General features: G+C 43.6%; 1 protein-coding gene across 1 annotated transcript in view; it reads left to right on the top strand.

Moving 5' to 3' along the window:
* LOC129834102 (otogelin-like) overlaps positions 1 to 18,355 on the top strand; it is a 176,003-nt gene that overhangs the window by 60,463 nt on the left and 97,185 nt on the right. The window contains exons 7-11 of the mRNA XM_055898860.1: positions 8,947 to 9,155; positions 9,838 to 9,968; positions 12,573 to 12,679; positions 17,166 to 17,275; positions 17,573 to 17,698. Of these exons, the coding sequence (XP_055754835.1) occupies positions 8,947 to 9,155; positions 9,838 to 9,968; positions 12,573 to 12,679; positions 17,166 to 17,275; positions 17,573 to 17,698 (683 nt within the window). The remainder of the gene's footprint in view (positions 1 to 8,946; positions 9,156 to 9,837; positions 9,969 to 12,572; positions 12,680 to 17,165; positions 17,276 to 17,572; positions 17,699 to 18,355) is intronic.

The following is an 18,355-nucleotide window of genomic DNA, read 5'->3' as shown; positions in this document are numbered from 1 at the left end:
TGTCTCTATAACTCAGTGTTGTAGTGAGTCTGGTCCCGTTGTGTCTCTATACCTCAGTGTTGTATTGAGTCTGGTCTCGTTGTGTCTATATAACTCAGTGTTGTAGTGAGTCTGGTCTCGTTGTGTCTATATAACTCAGTGTTGTAGTGAGTCTGGTCTCGTTGTGTCTCTAAAACTCAGTGTTGTAGTGAGTCTGGTCTCGTTGTGTCTCTATAACTCAGTGTTGTAGTGAGTCTGGTCTCGTTGTGCCTCTATAACTCAGTGTTGTAGTGAGTCTGGTCTCCAGACAACATATTGAGGTCTGGTCTCGTTGTGTCTCTATAACTCAGTGTTGTAGTGAGTCTGGTCTCGTTGTGTCTATATAACTCAGTGTTGTAGTGAGTCTGGTCCCGTTGTGTCTCTATAACTCAGTGTTGTAGTGAGTCTGGTCTCGTTGTGTCTATATAACTCAGTGTTGTAGTGAGTCTGGTCCCGTTGTGTCTCTATAACTCAGTGTTGTAGTGAGTCTGGTCTCGTTGTGTCTCTATAACTCAGTGTTGTAGTGAGTCTGGTCTCGTTGTGTCTATATAACTCAGTGTTGTAGTGAGACTGGTCCCGTTGTGTCTCTATAACTCAGTGTTGTAGTGAGTCTGGTCTCGTTGTGTCTATATAACTCAGTGTTGTAGTGAGTCTGGTCCCGTTGTGTCTCTATAACTCAGTGTTGTAGTGAGTCTGGTCTCGTTGTGTCTATATAACTCAGTGTTGTAGTGAGTCTGGTCCCGTTGTGTCTCTATAACTCAGTGTTGTAGTGAGTCTGGTCTCGTTGTGTCTCTATAACTCAGTGTTGTAGTGAGTCTGGTCTCGTTGTGTCTCTATAACTCAGTGTTGTAGTGAGTCTGGTCCCGTTGTGTCTCTATAACTCAGTGTTGTAGTGAGTCTGGTCTCGTTGTGTATCTATAACTCAGTGTTGTAGTGAGTCTGGTCTCGTTGTGTCTCTATAACTCAGTGTTGTAGTGAGTCTGGTCTCGTTGTGTCTATATAACTCAGTGTTGTAGTGAGTCTGGTCTCGTTGTGTCTCTATAACTCAGTGTTGTAGTGAGTCTGGTCCCGTTGTGTCTCTATAACTCAGTGTCGTAGTGAGTCTGGTCTCGTTGTGTCTCTATAACTCAGTGTTGTAGTGAGTCTGGTCTCGTTGTGTCTCTATAACTCAGTGTTGTAGTGAGTCTGGTCCCGTTGTGTCTCTATAACTCAGTGTTGTAGTGAGTCTGGTCTCGTTGTGTCTCTATAACTCAGTGTTGTAGTGAGTCTGGTCTCCAGACAACATATTGAGGTCTGGTCCCTTTGTGTCTCTATTACTCAGTGTTGTAGTGAGTCTGGTCCCGTTGTGTCTCTATAACTCAGTGTTGTAGTGAGTCTGGTCCCGTTGTGTCTCTATAACTCAGTGTTGTAGTGAGTCTGGTCTCGTTGTGTCTCTATAACTCAGTGTTGTAGTGAGTCTGGTCTCGTTGTGTCTATATAACTCAGTGTTGTAGTGAGTCTGGTCTCCAGACAACATATTGAGGTCTGGTCTCGTTGTGTCTCTATAACTCAGTGTTGTAGTGAGTCTGGTCTCGTTGTGTCTATATAACTCAGTGTTGTAGTGAGTCTGGTCTCGTTGTGTCTATATAACTCAGTGTTGTAGTGAGTCTGGTCTCGTTGTGTCTATATAACTCAGTGTTGTAGTGAGTCTGGTCTCGTTGTGTCTCTAAAACTCAGTGTTGTAGTGAGTCTGGTCTCGTTGTGTCTCTATAACTCAGTGTTGTAGTGAGTCTGGTCTCGTTGTGTCTCTATAACTCAGTGTTGTAGTGAGTCTGGTCTCGTTGTGTCTATATAACTCAGTGTTGTAGTGAGTCTGGTCTCGTTGTGTCTCTATAACTCAGTGTTGTAGTGAGTCTGGTCTCGTTGTGTCTATATAACTCAGTGTTGTAGTGAGTCTGGTCCCGTTGTGTCTATATAACTCAGTGTTGTAGTGAGTCTGGTCTCGTTGTGTCTCTATAACTCAGTGTTGTAGTGAGTCTGGTCTCGTTGTGTCTATATAACTCAGTGTTGTAGTGAGTCTGGTCCCGTTGTGTCTCTATAACTCAGTGTTGTAGTGAGTCTGGTCTCGTTGTGTCTATATAACTCAGTGTTGTAGTGAGTCTGGTCCCGTTGTGTCTATATAACTCAGTGTTGTAGTGAGTCTGGTCTCGTTGTGTCTCTATAACTCAGTGTTGTAGTGAGTCTGGTCTCGTTGTGTCTATATAACTCAGTGTTGTAGTGAGTCTGGTCCCGTTGTGTCTCTATAACTCAGTGTTGTAGTGAGTCTGGTCTCGTTGTGTCTATATAACTCAGTGTTGTAGTGAGTCTGGTCCCGTTGTGTCTCTATAACTCAGTGTTGTAGTGAGTCTGGTCTCGTTGTGTCTCTATAACTCAGTGTTGTAGTGAGTCTGGTCTCGTTGTGTCTATATAACTCAGTGTTGTAGTGAGACTGGTCCCGTTGTGTCTCTATAACTCAGTGTTGTAGTGAGTCTGGTCTCGTTGTGTCTCTATAACTCAGTGTTGTAGTGAGTCTGGTCTCGTTGTGTCTCTATAACTCAGTGTTGTAGTGAGTCTGGTCTCGTTGTGTCCTTATAACTCAGTGTTGTAGTGAGTCTGGTCCCATTGTGTCTCTATAACTCAGTGTTGTAGTGAGTCTGGTCCCGTTGTGTCTATATAACTCAGTGTTGTAGTGAGTCTGGTCTCGTTGTGTCTCTATAACTCAGTGTTGTAGTGAGTCTGGTCCCGTTGTGTCTCTATAACTCAGTGTTGTAGTGAGTCTGGTCTCGTTGTGTCTATATAACTCAGTGTTGTAGTGAGTCTGGTCTCGTTGTGTCTATATAACTCAGTGTTGTAGTGAGTCTGGTCTCCAGACAACATATTGAGGTCTGGTCTCGTTGTGTCTCTATAACTCAGTGTTGTAGTGAGTCTGGTCTCGTTGTGTCTCTATAACTCAGTGTTGTAGTGAGTCTGGTCCCGTTGTGTCTCTATAACTCAGTGTCGTAGTGAGTCTGGTCTCGTTGTGTCTCTATAACTCAGTGTTGTAGTGAGTCTGGTCTCGTTGTGTCTCTATAACTCAGTGTTGTAGTGAGTCTGGTCTCGTTGTGTCTCTATAACTCAGTGTTGTAGTGAGTCTGGTCTCGTTGTGTCTCTATAACTCAGTGTTGTAGTGAGTCTGGTCCCGTTGTGTCTCTATAACTCAGTGTTGTAGTGAGTCTGGTCCCGTTGTGTCTCTATAACTCAGTGTTGTAGTGAGTCTGGTCTCGTTGTGTCTCTATAACTCAGTGTTGTAGTGAGTCTGGTCTCCAGACAACATATTGAGGTCTGGTCCCTTTGTGTCTCTATAACTCAGTGTTGTAGTGAGTCTGGTCCCGTTGTGTCTCTATAACTCAGTGTTGTAGTGAGTCTGGTCCCGTTGTGTCTCTATAACTCAGTGTTGTAGTGAGTCTGGTCTCGTTGTGTCTCTATAACTCAGTGTTGTAGTGAGTCTGGTCTCGTTGTGTCTATATAACTCAGTGTTGTAGTGAGTCTGGTCTCCAGACAACATATTGAGGTCTGGTCTCGTTGTGTCTCTATAACTCAGTGTTGTAGTGAGTCTGGTCCCGTTGTGTCTCTATAACTCAGTGTTGTATTGAGTCTGGTCTCGTTGTGTCTATATAACTCAGTGTTGTGGTGAGTCTGGTCTCGTTGTGTCTATATAACTCAGTGTTGTAGTGAGTCTGGTCTCGTTGTGTCTCTAAAACTCAGTGTTGTAGTGAGTCTGGTCTCGTTGTGTCTCTATAACTCAGTGTTGTAGTGAGTCTGGTCTCGTTGTGTCTCTATAACTCAGTGTTGTAGTGAGTCTGGTCTCCAGACAACATATTGAGGTCTGGTCTCGTTGTGTCTCTATAACTCAGTGTTGTAGTGAGTCTGGTCTCGTTGTGTCTATATAACTCAGTGTTGTAGTGAGTCTGGTCTCGTTGTGTCTCTATAACTCAGTCTTGTAGTGAGTCTGGTCTCGTTGTGTCTATATAACTCAGTGTTGTAGTGAGTCTGGTCTCGTTGTGTCTCTATAACTCAGTGTTGTAGTGAGTCTGGTCCCGTTGTGTCTATATAACTCAGTGTTGTAGTGAGTCTGGTCTCGTTGTGTCTCTATAACTCAGTGTTGTAGTGAGTCTGGTCTCGTTGTGTCTATATAACTCAGTGTTGTAGTGAGTCTGGTCCCGTTGTGTCTCTATAACTCAGTGTTGTAGTGAGTCTGGTCTCGTTGTGTCTATATAACTCAGTGTTGTAGTGAGTCTGGTCCCGTTGTGTCTCTATAACTCAGTGTTGTAGTGAGTCTGGTCTCGTTGTGTCTCTATAACTCAGTGTTGTAGTGAGTCTGGTCTCGTTGTGTCTATATAACTCAGTGTTGTAGTGAGTCTGGTCCCGTTGTGTCTCTATAACTCAGTGTTGTAGTGAGTCTGGTCTCGTTGTGTATCTATAACTCAGTGTTGTAGTGAGTCTGGTCTCGTTGTGTCTCTATAACTCAGTGTTGTAGTGAGTCTGGTCTCGTTGTGTCTATATAACTCAGTGTTGTAGTGAGTCTGGTCTCGTTGTGTCTATATAACTCAGTGTTGTAGTGAGTCTGGTCTCCAGACAACATATTGAGGTCTGGTCTCGTTGTGTCTCTATAACTCAGTGTTGTAGTGAGTCTGGTCTCGTTGTGTCTCTATAACTCAGTGTTGTAGTGAGTCTGGTCCCGTTGTGTCTCTATAACTCAGTGTTGTAGTGAGTCTGGTCTCGTTGTGTCTCTATAACTCAGTGTTGTAGTGAGTCTGGTCCCGTTGTGTCTCTATAACTCAGTGTCGTAGTGAGTCTGGTCTCGTTGTGTCTCTATAACTCAGTGTTGTAGTGAGTCTGGTCTCGTTGTGTCTCTATAACTCAGTGTTGTAGTGAGTCTGGTCCCGTTGTGTCTCTATAACTCAGTGTTGTAGTGAGTCTGGTCTCGTTGTGTCTCTATAACTCAGTGTTGTAGTGAGTCTGGTCTCGTTGTGTCTCTATAACTCAGTGTTGTAGTGAGTCTGGTCTCGTTGTGTCTCTATAACTCAGTGTTGTAGTGAGTCTGGTCTCGTTGTGTCTCTATAACTCAGTGTTGTAGTGAGTCTGGTCCCGTTGTGTCTCTATAACTCAGTGTTGTAGTGAGTCTGGTCTCGTTGTGTCTCTATAACTCAGTGTTGTAGTGAGTCTGGTCTCGTTGTGTCTCTATAACTCAGTGTTGTAGTGAGTCTGGTCTCGTTGTGTCTCTATAACTCAGTGTTGTAGTGAGTCTGGTCTCGTTGTGTCTCTATAACTCAGTGTTGTAGTGAGTCTGGTCTCGTTGTGTCTCTATAACTCAGTGTTGTAGTGAGTCTGGTCTCGTTGTGTCTCTATAACTCAGTGTTGTAGTGAGTCTGGTCTCCAGACAACATATTGAGGTCTGGTCTCGTTGTGTCTCTATAACTCAGTGTTGTAGTGAGTCTGGTCCCGTTGTGTCTCTATAACTCAGTGTTGTAGTGAGTCTGGTCTCGTTGTGTCTCTATAACTCAGTGTTGTAGTGAGTCTGGTCTCGTTGTGTCTCTATAACTCAGTGTTGTAGTGAGTCTGGTCTCCAGACAACATATTGAGGTCTGGTCTCGTTGTGTCTATATAACTCAGTGTTGTAGTGAGTCTGGTCTCGTTGTGTCTATATAACTCAGTGTTATAGTGAGTCTGGTCTCCAGACAACATATTGAGGTCTTGTCTCTGTGTTTTTACTCGATCTTGACTCGGTCTTGGACAATGAGGTCTCGTAATTTCTTGCCGAGTCCAACCGGGCCCAGCGGAGTGAAAATCTAATATTTACCAGCTCTCATTCAGTTGGTCCATTAAACCGCTTCGCCAAATATCCACATTCCTTTCATGACACAATATCTTATCGACTATTGAAACCTGTCTGGGCTTTCTACTTTACTCGTAACATTACTGTCCTTTACTTTTGTTGAAAAATATCCTCAAACTTTGTGGCGGTGGTCAGAATGTCCTTGATTTGCTGGTAGATTAGAGTGGGGGACGTTGTTTCAAAGCTCTATTTAGTAAAGGGGAGACCGGCGGAAGTTCAAACATACTTAAATCTTTTTTTTATCTGTTATAGACCTGTTTCAAATCAAATCAAATGAGTGGGTTAGTGATTATGTGTAGAGTGTCTCTCTGTTTGTCCTCAGCATCCAATTCATCACCATTCTGAATATCTAAAGAATCCATTTGTTCTTCTGAAATACGAACACAGAAATACTGGACATGTCTTGTTATTATGGTGATTTGACCCATTTGAAGACCAACCGTGGTTTTGAATTGGACTTTCATTGTTCTGGTCTCAGTCTTAATGCTAGTCTGAACTCAGACCCAGGCGCTGAGAAACACAGCGAGCAGAGGTAAAGGTAAATCCAGAACATTTACCTGAAGTCTTGACAGAAAACAAGGCAACAGTACAAGAGTACACTGAACAAAACATGAAACCTAAGCAACGATACAGGCCAACAGAGGAACCTAGTTAGCAAGGCAACCAGGTGCACAGAGAATGTAATTAACCACAGGTGAAACCAATAAGTAATGATCAGGGTAACCCTGGAAACTAGAAAACAAGGTACGGGTGCCCTCCAGCGGTAACCAAAGGAAACAACAATCAAATCGAACAGAAACGGTGACAACTTGGTCTCGGACCCCTCGCCCCCCGGTCTTGGTCTCGGACCCCTCGCCCCCCTGTCTTGGTCTTGACTCGAACTGGAAGAGAGGTACTGGGTGTGCAGGCTTTCAGGTGTCCAACTCCTGGTCTATCTCAACTAATTGAGGTCCAGAAAAAGAGTGAATGAAAGTTTTGAGAATGACACAAATATTATTTTCACAAAGTCTGCTGCCTCAGTTTGTATGATGGCAATTTGCATATACTCCAGAATGTTATGAAGAGTGATCAGATGAATTGCAATTAATTGCAAAGTCCCTCTTTGCCATGCAAATTAACTGAATCCCCCCCAAAATGTTTCCACTACATTTCAGCCCTGCCACAACAGGTGTGAGTGTTGACGAGGACAAGGCTGGAGATCACTCTGTCATGCTGATTGAGTTCGAACAACAGACTGGAAGCTTCAAAAAGAGGGTGGTGATTGGAATCATTGTTCTTTCTCTGTCAGCCATGGTTACCTGCAAGGAAACACGTGCCGTCATCATTGCTTTGCACAAAAAGGGCTTCACAGGCAAGGATATTGCTGCCAGTAAGAATGCACCTAAATCAACCATTGATCGGATCATCAAGAACTTCAAGGAGAGCGGTTCAATGGTTGTGAAGAAGGCTTCAGGGCACCCAAGAAAGTCCAGAAAGCGCCAGGAACGTCTCCTAAAGTTGATTCAGCTGCGGGATCGGGGCACCACCAGTACAAAGCTTGCTCAGGAATGGCAGCAGGCAGGTGTGAGTGCATCTGCATGCACAGTGAGGCAAAGACTTTTGGAGGATGGCCTGCTGTCAAGAAGGTCAGCAAAGAAGCCACTTTTCTCCAGGATAAACATCAGGGACAGACTGATATTCTGCAAAAGGTACAGGGATTGGACTGCTGAGGACTGGGGTAAAGTCATTTTCTCTGATGAATCCCTTTTCCGATTGTTTGGGGCATCCGGAAAAAGCTTGTCCGGAGAAGACAAGGTGAGCGCTACCATCAGTCCTGTGTCATGCCAACAGTAAAGCATCCTGAGACCATTCATGTGTGGGGTTGCTTCTCAGCCAACGGAGTGGGCTCACTCACAACTTTGCCTAAGAACACAGCCATGAATACAGAATGGTACCAACACATCCTCCGAGAGCAACTTCTCCCAACCATCCAGGAACAGTTTGGTGATGAACAATGCCTTTTCCAGCATGATGGAGCACCTTGCAACCCACAAATTCTGACAAACTCCAAGCATTGATTATGCAAGAATGGGCTGCCATCAGTCAGGATGTGGCTCAGAAGTTAATTGACAGCATGCCAGGGCCGATTACAGAGGTCTTGAAAAAGAAGGGTCAACACTCCAAATATTTAGTCTATGCATCAACTTCATGTAATTGTCAATAAAAACCTTTGACACTTATGAAATGCTTGAAATTATACTTCAGTATTCCATCCTGCTCTCGGAGGATGTGTTGGTACCATTCTGTATTCATGACAAAAATATCTAAAGACACTGAAGCAGCAAACTTTGCGAAAATTAATATTTGTGTCATTCTCAAAACTTTTGGCCACGACTGTACACACTTAGAGAACCCTGGTTGACTGATTTGACCTCTCCTCCTCCTCTCGTCCTCCTCTCGTCCTCCTCTCCTCCTCCCGTTCTCCTCTCCTCCTTCTCTCCTCCTCCCATCCTCCTCTCTTCCTTCTCTCCTCGTCCCGTCCTCCTCTCCTCCTCCCCCCGTCCTCCTCTTCTCGTTGTTTCCTCCTCCCGTCCTCCTCTCCTCCTCCTCCCATCCTCCTCTCCTCCTCTCCTCCTCCCGTCCTTCTCTCCTCCTCCCGTTCTCCTCTCCACCTCCTCCCATCCTCCTCTCCTCCTCCTCCTCTCCTCCTCCTCTCCTTTTATCCTCCTCCCGTCCTCCTTCTCTCCTCCTCTCCTCCTTCTCTCCTCCTCCTCTCATCCTCCCATCCTTCTCTCCTCCTCCCGTCCTCCTCTCCTCCACTCCTCCCGTCCTCCTTCTCTCTTCCTCCCGTCCTCCTCTCCTCCTCTCCTCTCCTAGTCCCGTCCTCTTCTCCTCCTCCCATCCTTCTCTCCTTCTACCGTCCTCCTCTCCTCCTCTCATCCTCCCCTCCTCCTCCTCTCCTCCTCCCATCCTCCTCTCCTCCTCTCATCCTCCCCTCCTCCTCCTCTCCTCCTCCCATCCTCCTCTCCTCCTTCTCTCCTTCTCCCCCCATGCAGTGTTCAGCTGCCTCACCACATCCATGAAGTGGAGCTGGAGAGGATCTCCCGCTATGTCTTGGTGACCCAGCAACATGGCTTCACCCTGGCCTGGGACGGACACAGTGGCTCTGTTTACATCAAGCTGAGCCCAGAGTGGGTGGGCAGGACCTGCGGTCTGTGCGGCAACTTCAACGCAGACGTACAGGATGACCTGAAGACCAGCTACGGTAAGAACAGAGACAGAGAGGACAGTAGAGGAGGACCTGAAGACCAGCTACGGTAAGAACAGAGACAGAGAGGACAGTAGAGGAGGACCTGAAGACCAGCTACGGTAAGAACAGAGACAGAGAGGACAGTAGAGGAGGACCTGAAGACCAGCTACGGTAAGAACAGAGACAGAGAGGACAGTAGAGGAGGACCTGAAGACCAGCTACGGTAAGAACAGAGACAGAGAGGACAGTAGAGGAGGGACTGAAGACCAGCTACGGTAAGAACAGAGACAGAGAGGACAGTAGAGGAGGACCTGAAGACCAGCTACGGTAAGAACAGAGACAGAGAGGACAGTAGAGGAGGACCTGAAGACCAGCTACGGTAAGAACAGAGACAGAGAGGACAGTAGAGGAGGGACTGAAGACCAGCTACGGTAAGAACAGAGACAGAGAGGACAGTAGAGGAGGACCTGAAGACCAGCTACGGTAAGAACAGAGAAAGAGGGGCCACCACTCCCTCTGGAAAGCTCATAGGAGTGCAGGCTTTTGCTCCATCTCTGCTGTAGGTCTGTAAAGCCCTGAAGAGCACATTACTGCTACAATCAGGCGTGTTAGAGGTAGGGCTGGAACAAAATCTTGCAAGAGAGGACTGAAGCATTGTACTGTAATGGTGGCAACGTTCTGCTGTCTTCCCATACAGGTGTGGTGACGGAGGACCTGTCCATGTTTGGGAACAGCTGGGTGGAGGAGGAGCTTCACCAGGTCAGGTGTCCCATGGTGCCCTCCATGTTCCCCTCGCCCTGCGCCTCACGTGACCCACACATACTACTGGTGAGTAACCCTGACCCTCGCCCTGCGCCTCACGTGACCCACACATACTACTGGTGAGTAACCCTGACCCTCGCCCTGCGCCTCACGTGACCCACACATACTACTGGTGAGTAACCCTGACCTTAACCCTCACATACAGGTGGTGAATAACCCTGACCTTAACCCTCACATACAGGTGGTGAATAACCCTGACCTTAACCATCACATACAGGTGGTGAATAACCCTTAACCCTCACATACAGGTGGTGAATAACCCTGACCTTAACCATCACACACAGGTGGTGAATAACCCTTAACCCTCTCATACAGGTGGTGCATAACCCTTAACCCTCTCATACAGGTGGTGAATAACCCTGACCTTAACCCTCACATACAGGTGGTGAATAACCCTGACCTTAACCCTCACATACAGGTGGTGAATAACCCTGACCTTAACCCTCACATACAGGTGGTGAATAACCCTGACCTTAACCCTCACATACAGGTGGTGAATAACCCTGACCTTAACCCTCTCATACAGGTGGTGAATAACCCTTAACCCTCACATACAGGTGGTGAATAACCCTTAACCCTCACATACAGGTGGTGGTTGTGTTAAGGAGACATCTCTGGTGCTGCTAACTGACCTTAACCCTCTCATACAGGTGGTGAATAACCCTTAACCCTCACATACAGGTGGTGAATAACCCTTAACCCTCTCATACAGGTGGTGAATAACCCTGACCTTAACCCTCTCATACAGGTGGTGAATAACCCTTAACCCTCACATACAGGTGGTGAATAACCCTTAACCCTCTCATACAGGTGGTGAATAACCCTGACCTTAACCCTCTCATACAGGTGGTGAATAACCCTGACCTTAACCCTCACATACAGGTGGTGGTTGTGTTAAGGAGACATCTCTGGTGCTGCTAACTGACCTTAACCCTCACATACAGGTGGTGGTGGTGTTAAGGAGACATCTCTGGTGCTGCTAACTGACCTTAACCCTCACATACAGGTGGTGGTTGTGTTAAGGAGACATCTCTGGTGCTGCTAACTGACCTTAACCCTCTCATACAGGTGGTGGTTGTGTTAAGGAGACATCTCTGGTGCTGCTAACTGACCTTAACCCTCTCATACAGGTGGTGAATAACCCTTAACCCTCACATACAGGTGGTGAATAACCCTGACCTTAACCCTCTCATACAGGTGGTGGTTGTGTTAAGGAGACATCTCTGGTGCTGCTAACTGACCTTAACCCTCTCATACAGGTGGTGAATAACCCTTAACCCTCTCATACAGGTGGTGGTTGTGTTAAGGAGACATCTCTGGTGCTGCTAACTGACCTTAACCCTCTCATACAGGTGGTGAATAACCCTTAACCCTCTCATACAGGTGGTGAATAACCCTTAACCCTCTCATACAGGTGGTGGTTGTGTTAAGGAGACATCTCTGGTGCTGCTAACTGCCAAGTCTCTGCTAGGACCAGGGGTTATCAGTCTCTACCTGAGAGACCACAATTATTTAAAAAGTCGATTTTTGAGTCTTACACACTTTTATAGATTTCCTTCCCCTCAAAACAGCTACTTGAACTCTGTGTATGTTCTTTATTTTCCTGTTCTGGGTTTGTGTGATTCATTTCCTGTTCTGGGTTTGTGTGATTCATTTCCTGTTCTGGGTTTGTGTGATTCATTTCCTGTTCTGGGTTTGTGTGATTCATTTCCTGTCCTGGGTTTGTGTGATTCATTTCCTGTTCTGGGTTTGTGTGATTCATTTCCTGTTCTGGGTTTGTGTGATTCATTTCCTGTTCTGGGTTTGTGTGATTCATTTCCTGTTCTGGGTTTGTGTGATTCATTTCCTGTTCTGGGTTTGTGTGATTCATTTCCTGTTCTGGGTTTGTGTGATTCATTTCCTGTCCTGGGTTTGTGTGATTCATTTCCTGTTCTGGGTTTGTGTGATTCATTTCCTGTTCTGGGTTTGTGTGATTATTTTCCTGTCCTGGGTTTGTGTGATTCATTTCCTGTTCTGGGTTTGTGTGATTCATTTCCTGTTCTGGGTTTGTGTGATTCATTTCCTGTTCTGGGTTTGTGTGATTCATTTCCTGTCCTGGGTTTGTGTGATTCATTTCCTGTTCTGGGTTTGTGTGATTCATTTCCTGTCCTGGGTTTGTGTGATTCATTTCCTGTTCTGGGTTTGTGTGATTCATTTCCTGTTCTGGGTTTGTGTGATTCATTTCCTGTTCTGGGTTTGTGTGATTCATTTCCTGTTCTGGGTTTGTGTGATTCATTTCCTGTTCTGGGTTTGTGTGATTCATTTCCTGTTCTGGGTTTGTGTGATTATTTTCCTGTTCTGGGTTTGTGTGATTCATTTCCTGTTCTGGGTTTGTGTGATTATTTTCCTGTTCTGGGTTTGTGTGATTCATTTCCTGTTCTGGGTTAGTGTGATTATTTTCCTGTTCTGGGTTTGTGTGATTATTTTCCTGTTCTGGGTTTGTGTGATTATTTTTCTGTTCTGGGTTTGTGTGATTAATTTCCTGTTCTGGGTTTGTGTGATTATTTTCCTGTCCTGGGTTTGTGTGAGGTAACCTTGGAACTTGTGCTTAATTTGTTTTCACCATGACAGAAAGTGGAGGAGGTGTGTGCAATGCTTCTGGAGGAACCTTTTACAGGCTGTCATGAGTTTGTCAGTCCTCTGTCTTACATGGCTAGCTGCTCCAACGACCTCTGTCTGTAAGTAATAACTAGTCTACAACGACCTCTGTCTGTTAGTAATAACTAGTCTACAACGACCTCTGTCTGTCAGTAATAACTAGTCTACAACGACCTCTGTCTGTTAGTAATAACTAGTCTCCAACGACCTCTGTCTGTCAGTAATAACTAGTCTACAACGACCTCTGTCTGTTAGTAATAACTAGTCTACAACGACCTCTGTCTGTTAGTAATAACTAGTCAACAACGACCTCTGTCTGTTAGTAATAACTAGTCTACAACGACCTCTGTCTGTAAGTAATAACTAGTCTACAACGACCTCTGTCTGTTAGTAATAACTAGTCTACAATGACCTCTGTCTGTTAGTAATAACTAGTCTACAACGACCTCTGTCTGTCAGTAATAACTAGTCTACAACGACCTCTGTCTGTCAGTAATAACTAGTCTACAATGACCTCTGTCTGTTAGTAATAACTAGTCTACAACGACCTCTGTCTGTTAGTAATAACTAGTCTACAACGACCTCTTCTAGTAATAACTAGTCTACAACGACCTCTGTCTGTTAGTAATAACTAGTCTACAATGACCTCTGTCTGTTAGTAATAACTAGTCTCCAACGACCTCTGTCTGTTAGTAATAACTAGTCTCCAACGACCTCTGTCTGTTAGTAATAACTAGTCTACAACGACCTCTGTCTGTTAGTAATAACTAGTCTACAACGACCTCTGTCTGTCAGTAATAACTAGTCTACAATGACCTCTGTCTGTCAGTAATAACTAGTCTACAACGACCTCTGTCTGTTAGTAATAACTAGTCTACAACGACCTCTGTCTGTTAGTAATAACTAGTCTACAACGACCTCTGTCTGTTAGTAATAACTAGTCTACAATGACCTCTTCTAGTAATAACTAGTCTACAACGACCTCTGTCTGTTAGTAATAACTAGTCTCCAACGACCTCTGTCTGTTAGTAATAACTAGTCTCCAACGACCTCTGTCTGTTAGTAATAACTAGTCTACAACGACCTCTGTCTGTTAGTAATAACTAGTCTACAACGACCTATGTCTGTCAGTAATAACTAGTCTCCAACGACCTCTGTCTGTTAGTAATAACTAGTCTACAACGACCTCTGTCTGTCAGTAATAACTAGTCTACAACGACCTCTGTCTGTTAGTAATAACTGTCTACAATGACCTCTGTCTGTTAGTAATAACTAGTCTACAATGACCTCTGTCTGTTAGTAATAACTAGTCTACAACGACCTCTGTCTGTTAGTAATAACTGTCTACAACGACCTCTGTCTGTCAGTAATAACTAGTCTACAATGACCTCTTCTAGTAATAACTAGTCTACAATGACCTCTTCTAGTAATAACTAGTCTACAACGACCTCTGTCTGTCAGTAATAACTAGTCTACAATGACCTCTGTCTGTTAGTAATAACTAGTCTCCAACGACCTCTGTCTGTTAGTAATAACTAGTCTCCAACGACCTCTGTCTGTTAGTAATAACTAGTCTACAACGACCTCTGTCTGTCAGTAATAACTAGTCTACAATGACCTCTGTCTGTTAGTAATAACTAGTCTCCAACGACCTCTGTCTGTTAGTAATAACTAGTCTCCAACGACCTCTGTCTGTTAGTAATAACTAGTCTCCAACGACCTCTGTCTGTTAGTAATAACTAGTCTACAACGACCTCTGTCTGTCAGTAATAACTAGTCTACAATGACCTATGTCTGTTAGTAATAACTAGTCTACAACGACCTCTGTCTGTTAGTAATAACTAGTCTACAACGACCTCTTCTAGTAATAACTAGTCTACAACGACCTCTGTCTGTTAGTAATAACTAGTCTACAATGACCTCTGTCTGTTAGTAATAACTAGTCTCCAACGACCTCTGTCTGTTAGTAATAACTAGTCTCCAACGACCTCTGTCTGTTAGTAATAACTAGTCTACAACGACCTCTGTCTGTTAGTAATAACTAGTCTACAACGACCTCTGTCTGTCAGTAATAACTAGTCTACAATGACCTCTGTCTGTCAGTAATAACTAGTCTACAACGACCTCTGTCTGTTAGTAATAACTAGTCTACAACGACCTCTGTCTGTTAGTAATAACTAGTCTACAACGACCTCTGTCTGTTAGTAATAACTAGTCTACAATGACCTCTTCTAGTAATAACTAGTCTACAACGACCTCTGTCTGTTAGTAATAACTAGTCTCCAACGACCTCTGTCTGTTAGTAATAACTAGTCTCCAACGACCTCTGTCTGTTAGTAATAACTAGTCTACAACGACCTCTGTCTGTTAGTAATAACTAGTCTACAACGACCTATGTCTGTCAGTAATAACTAGTCTCCAACGACCTCTGTCTGTTAGTAATAACTAGTCTACAACGACCTCTGTCTGTCTGTAATAACTAGTCTACAACGACCTCTGTCTGTTAGTAATAACTGTCTACAATGACCTCTGTCTGTTAGTAATAACTAGTCTACAATGACCTCTGTCTGTTAGTAATAACTAGTCTACAACGACCTCTGTCTGTCAGTAATAACTAGTCTACAACGACCTCTGTCTGTCAGTAATAACTAGTCTACAACGACCTCTGTCTGTCAGTAATAACTAGTCTACAACGACCTCTGTCTGTTAGTAAAAACTAGTCTACAACGACCTCTGTCTGTTAGTAATAACTGTCTACAACGACCTCTGTCTGTCAGTAATAACTAGTCTACAATGACCTCTTCTAGTAATAACTAGTCTACAACGACCTCTGTCTGTCAGTAATAACTAGTCTACAACAACCTCTGTCTGTTAGTAATAACTAGTCTACAACGACCTCTGTCTGTTAGTAATAACTGTCTACAACGACCTCTGTCTGTCAGTAATAACTAGTCTACAATGACCTCTTCTAGTAATAACTAGTCTACAATGACCTCTTCTAGTAATAACTAGTCTCCAACGACCTCTGTCTGTTAGTAATAACTAGTCTCCAACGACCTCTGTCTGTTAGTAATAACTAGTCTACAACGACCTCTGTCTGTCAGTAATAACTAGTCTACAATGACCTCTGTCTGTTAGTAATAACTAGTCTCCAACGACCTCTGTCTGTTAGTAATAACTAGTCTCCAACGACCTCTGTCTGTTAGTAATAACTAGTCTCCAACGACCTCTGTCTGTTAGTAATAACTAGTCTACAACGACCTCTGTCTGTCAGTAATAACTAGTCTACAACGACCTCTGTCTTTAATAACTAGTCTTCAACGACCTCTGTCTGTACTAACTAGTCTCCAACGACCTCTGTCTGTTAGTAATAACTAGTCTACAACGACCTCTGTCTGTTAGTAATAACTAGTCTCCAACGACCTCTGTCTGTTAGTAATAACTAGTCTCCAACGACCTCTGTCTGTTAGTAATAACTAGTCTACAACGACCTCTGTCTGTCAGTAATAACTAGTCTACAATGACCTCTGTCTGTTAGTAATAACTAGTCTACAACGACCTCTGTCTGTTAGTAATAACTAGTCTCCAACGACCTCTGTCTGTTAATAATAACTAGTCTACAACGACCTCTGTCTGTAAGTAATAACTAGTCTACAACGACCTCTGTCTGTTAGTAATAACTAGTCTCCAACGACCTCTGTCTGTTAGTAATAACTAGTCTCCAACGACCTCTGTCTGTTAGTAATAACTAGTCTACAACGACCTCTGTCTGTCAGTAATAACTAGTCTACAACGACCCCTGTCTGTCAGTAATAACTAGTCTCCAACGACCTCTGTCTGTACTAACTAGTCTACAACGACCTCTGTCTGTCAGTAATAACTAGTCTACAACGACCTCTGTCTGTTAGTAATAACTAGTCTACAACGACCTCTGTCTGTCAGTAATAACTAGTCTCCAACGACCTCTGTCTGTTAGTAATAACTAGTCTACAACGACCTCTGTCTGTTAGTAATAACTAGTCTCCAACGACCTCTGTCTGTTAGTAATAACTAGTCTCCAACGACCTCTGTCTATTAGTAATAACTTGTCTACAACGACCTCTGTCTGTCAGTAATAACTAGTCTACAACGACCTCTGTCTGTTAGTAATAACTAGTCTCCAACGACCTCTGTCTGTCAGTAATAACTAGTCTACAACAACCTGTCTGTTAGTAATAACTAGTCTCCAACGACCTCTGTCTGTCAGTAATAACTAGTCTACAACAACCTCTGTCTGTCAGTAATAACTAGTCTCCAACGACCTCTGTCTGTTAGTAATAACTAGTCTCCAACGACCTCTGTCTGTAAGTAATAACTAGTCTACAAATACTACAACTAGGAACAGTTTTTTAATCATTTTTGTTCGTGATGAAAACAGTCAAATGGATACTTCTACATCCCTAAACACTTGTAAGTGCTTTGTACGTGTTCTGAACGTCAGTGTAACGTCCTGTGTTTCTGCCGACCTTTCTTTGGCTTCTGTTCAGTGAAAGAGTTGTATTCTGTTTCATCTTGCCCTGAATGAAGGTCGGGTCCCAACGGTGATGTGGTATGCCAGGTGTTCACGGAGTATGCCCGGGCCTGTGCCCACGCCGACCACCCACTGAAGGACTGGAGGACTCACATACCACAGTGTGGTAGGTACCCTTCACACCGTTATTTACCCATACCCGCATGCAGGATCCACTGTAGCTTGTTTTAGTGTAGATAATTAAATGTTGTTTCAGTTGGCCTGTTGCCCCCCCACAATAAATATTATTCCTTCAAGTCACACATGGTATGTAATTTCACGAAACAAACCCCAAGACAAATTTAATGTCAAACATGTGTAATATTACTTCCTGTCTCGTGATGTCACTTCATGTCCCGCGATGTCACTTCCTGTCTTGTGATGTTCCATCCTGTCTCACGGTGTCACTTCCTGTGTTCCTCAGCGATGCCGTGTCCTCCGGGTCTGCAGTATAAGGAGTGCATCACCTGCTGCCCTGTGTCCTGTAACGTGGACAGAATGTGTATCGACAACAAGCTGCAGTGTCTAGACGGATGCTACTGCCCAGATGGTGAGACTTATTGTTGTTGATTACTGCGTCTAGACGGACGCTACTGCCCCCGATGGTGAGACTTATTGTTGTTGATTACTGCGTCTAGACGGACGCTACTGCCCCCGATGGTGAGACTTATTGTTGTTGATTACTGTTACTGTTTTTTACTTTGTAATACTTTACATTAAAGGTACGGCGACATGAAGGAGGCCTGTGAGGCCAATTTTTGAATATGGAATAGAGGCTTAAATAATATAAGAAATAATAATAAAATAATAATAATAATAATAAAGGCTTTTTAACTTTTCCACAAGAGAGACTCCTTTTGTTTGTTTTTGAAGTATGATGCTTTTACACGGCCGAAACTTTGTTTGTTTGTTATTTCCCGTTCTCCCATGAGCACCTCTCTTTGTCTTCATACGTGATTCCAAAGCAGCGCTCCCTCTTTATTTAGCATTTTGAATAATTTATGAAATAATACTTTATAAAATAATACTTTATAACATAATACTTTATAAAATAATACTTTATAAAATAATACTTTATAACATAATACTTTATAAAATAATACTTTATAAAATAATACTTTATAACATAATACTTTATAAAATAATACTTTATAAAATAATACTTTATAAAATAATACTTTATAACATAATACTTTATAAAAGAATA

The sequence above is a fragment of the Salvelinus fontinalis genome, chromosome 35, assembly GCF_029448725.1.
Source record: "Salvelinus fontinalis isolate EN_2023a chromosome 35, ASM2944872v1, whole genome shotgun sequence".
Classification (NCBI taxonomy): Eukaryota; Metazoa; Chordata; class Actinopteri; order Salmoniformes; family Salmonidae; genus Salvelinus; species Salvelinus fontinalis.
This window is presented reverse-complemented; position numbering and strand designations above follow the sequence as displayed.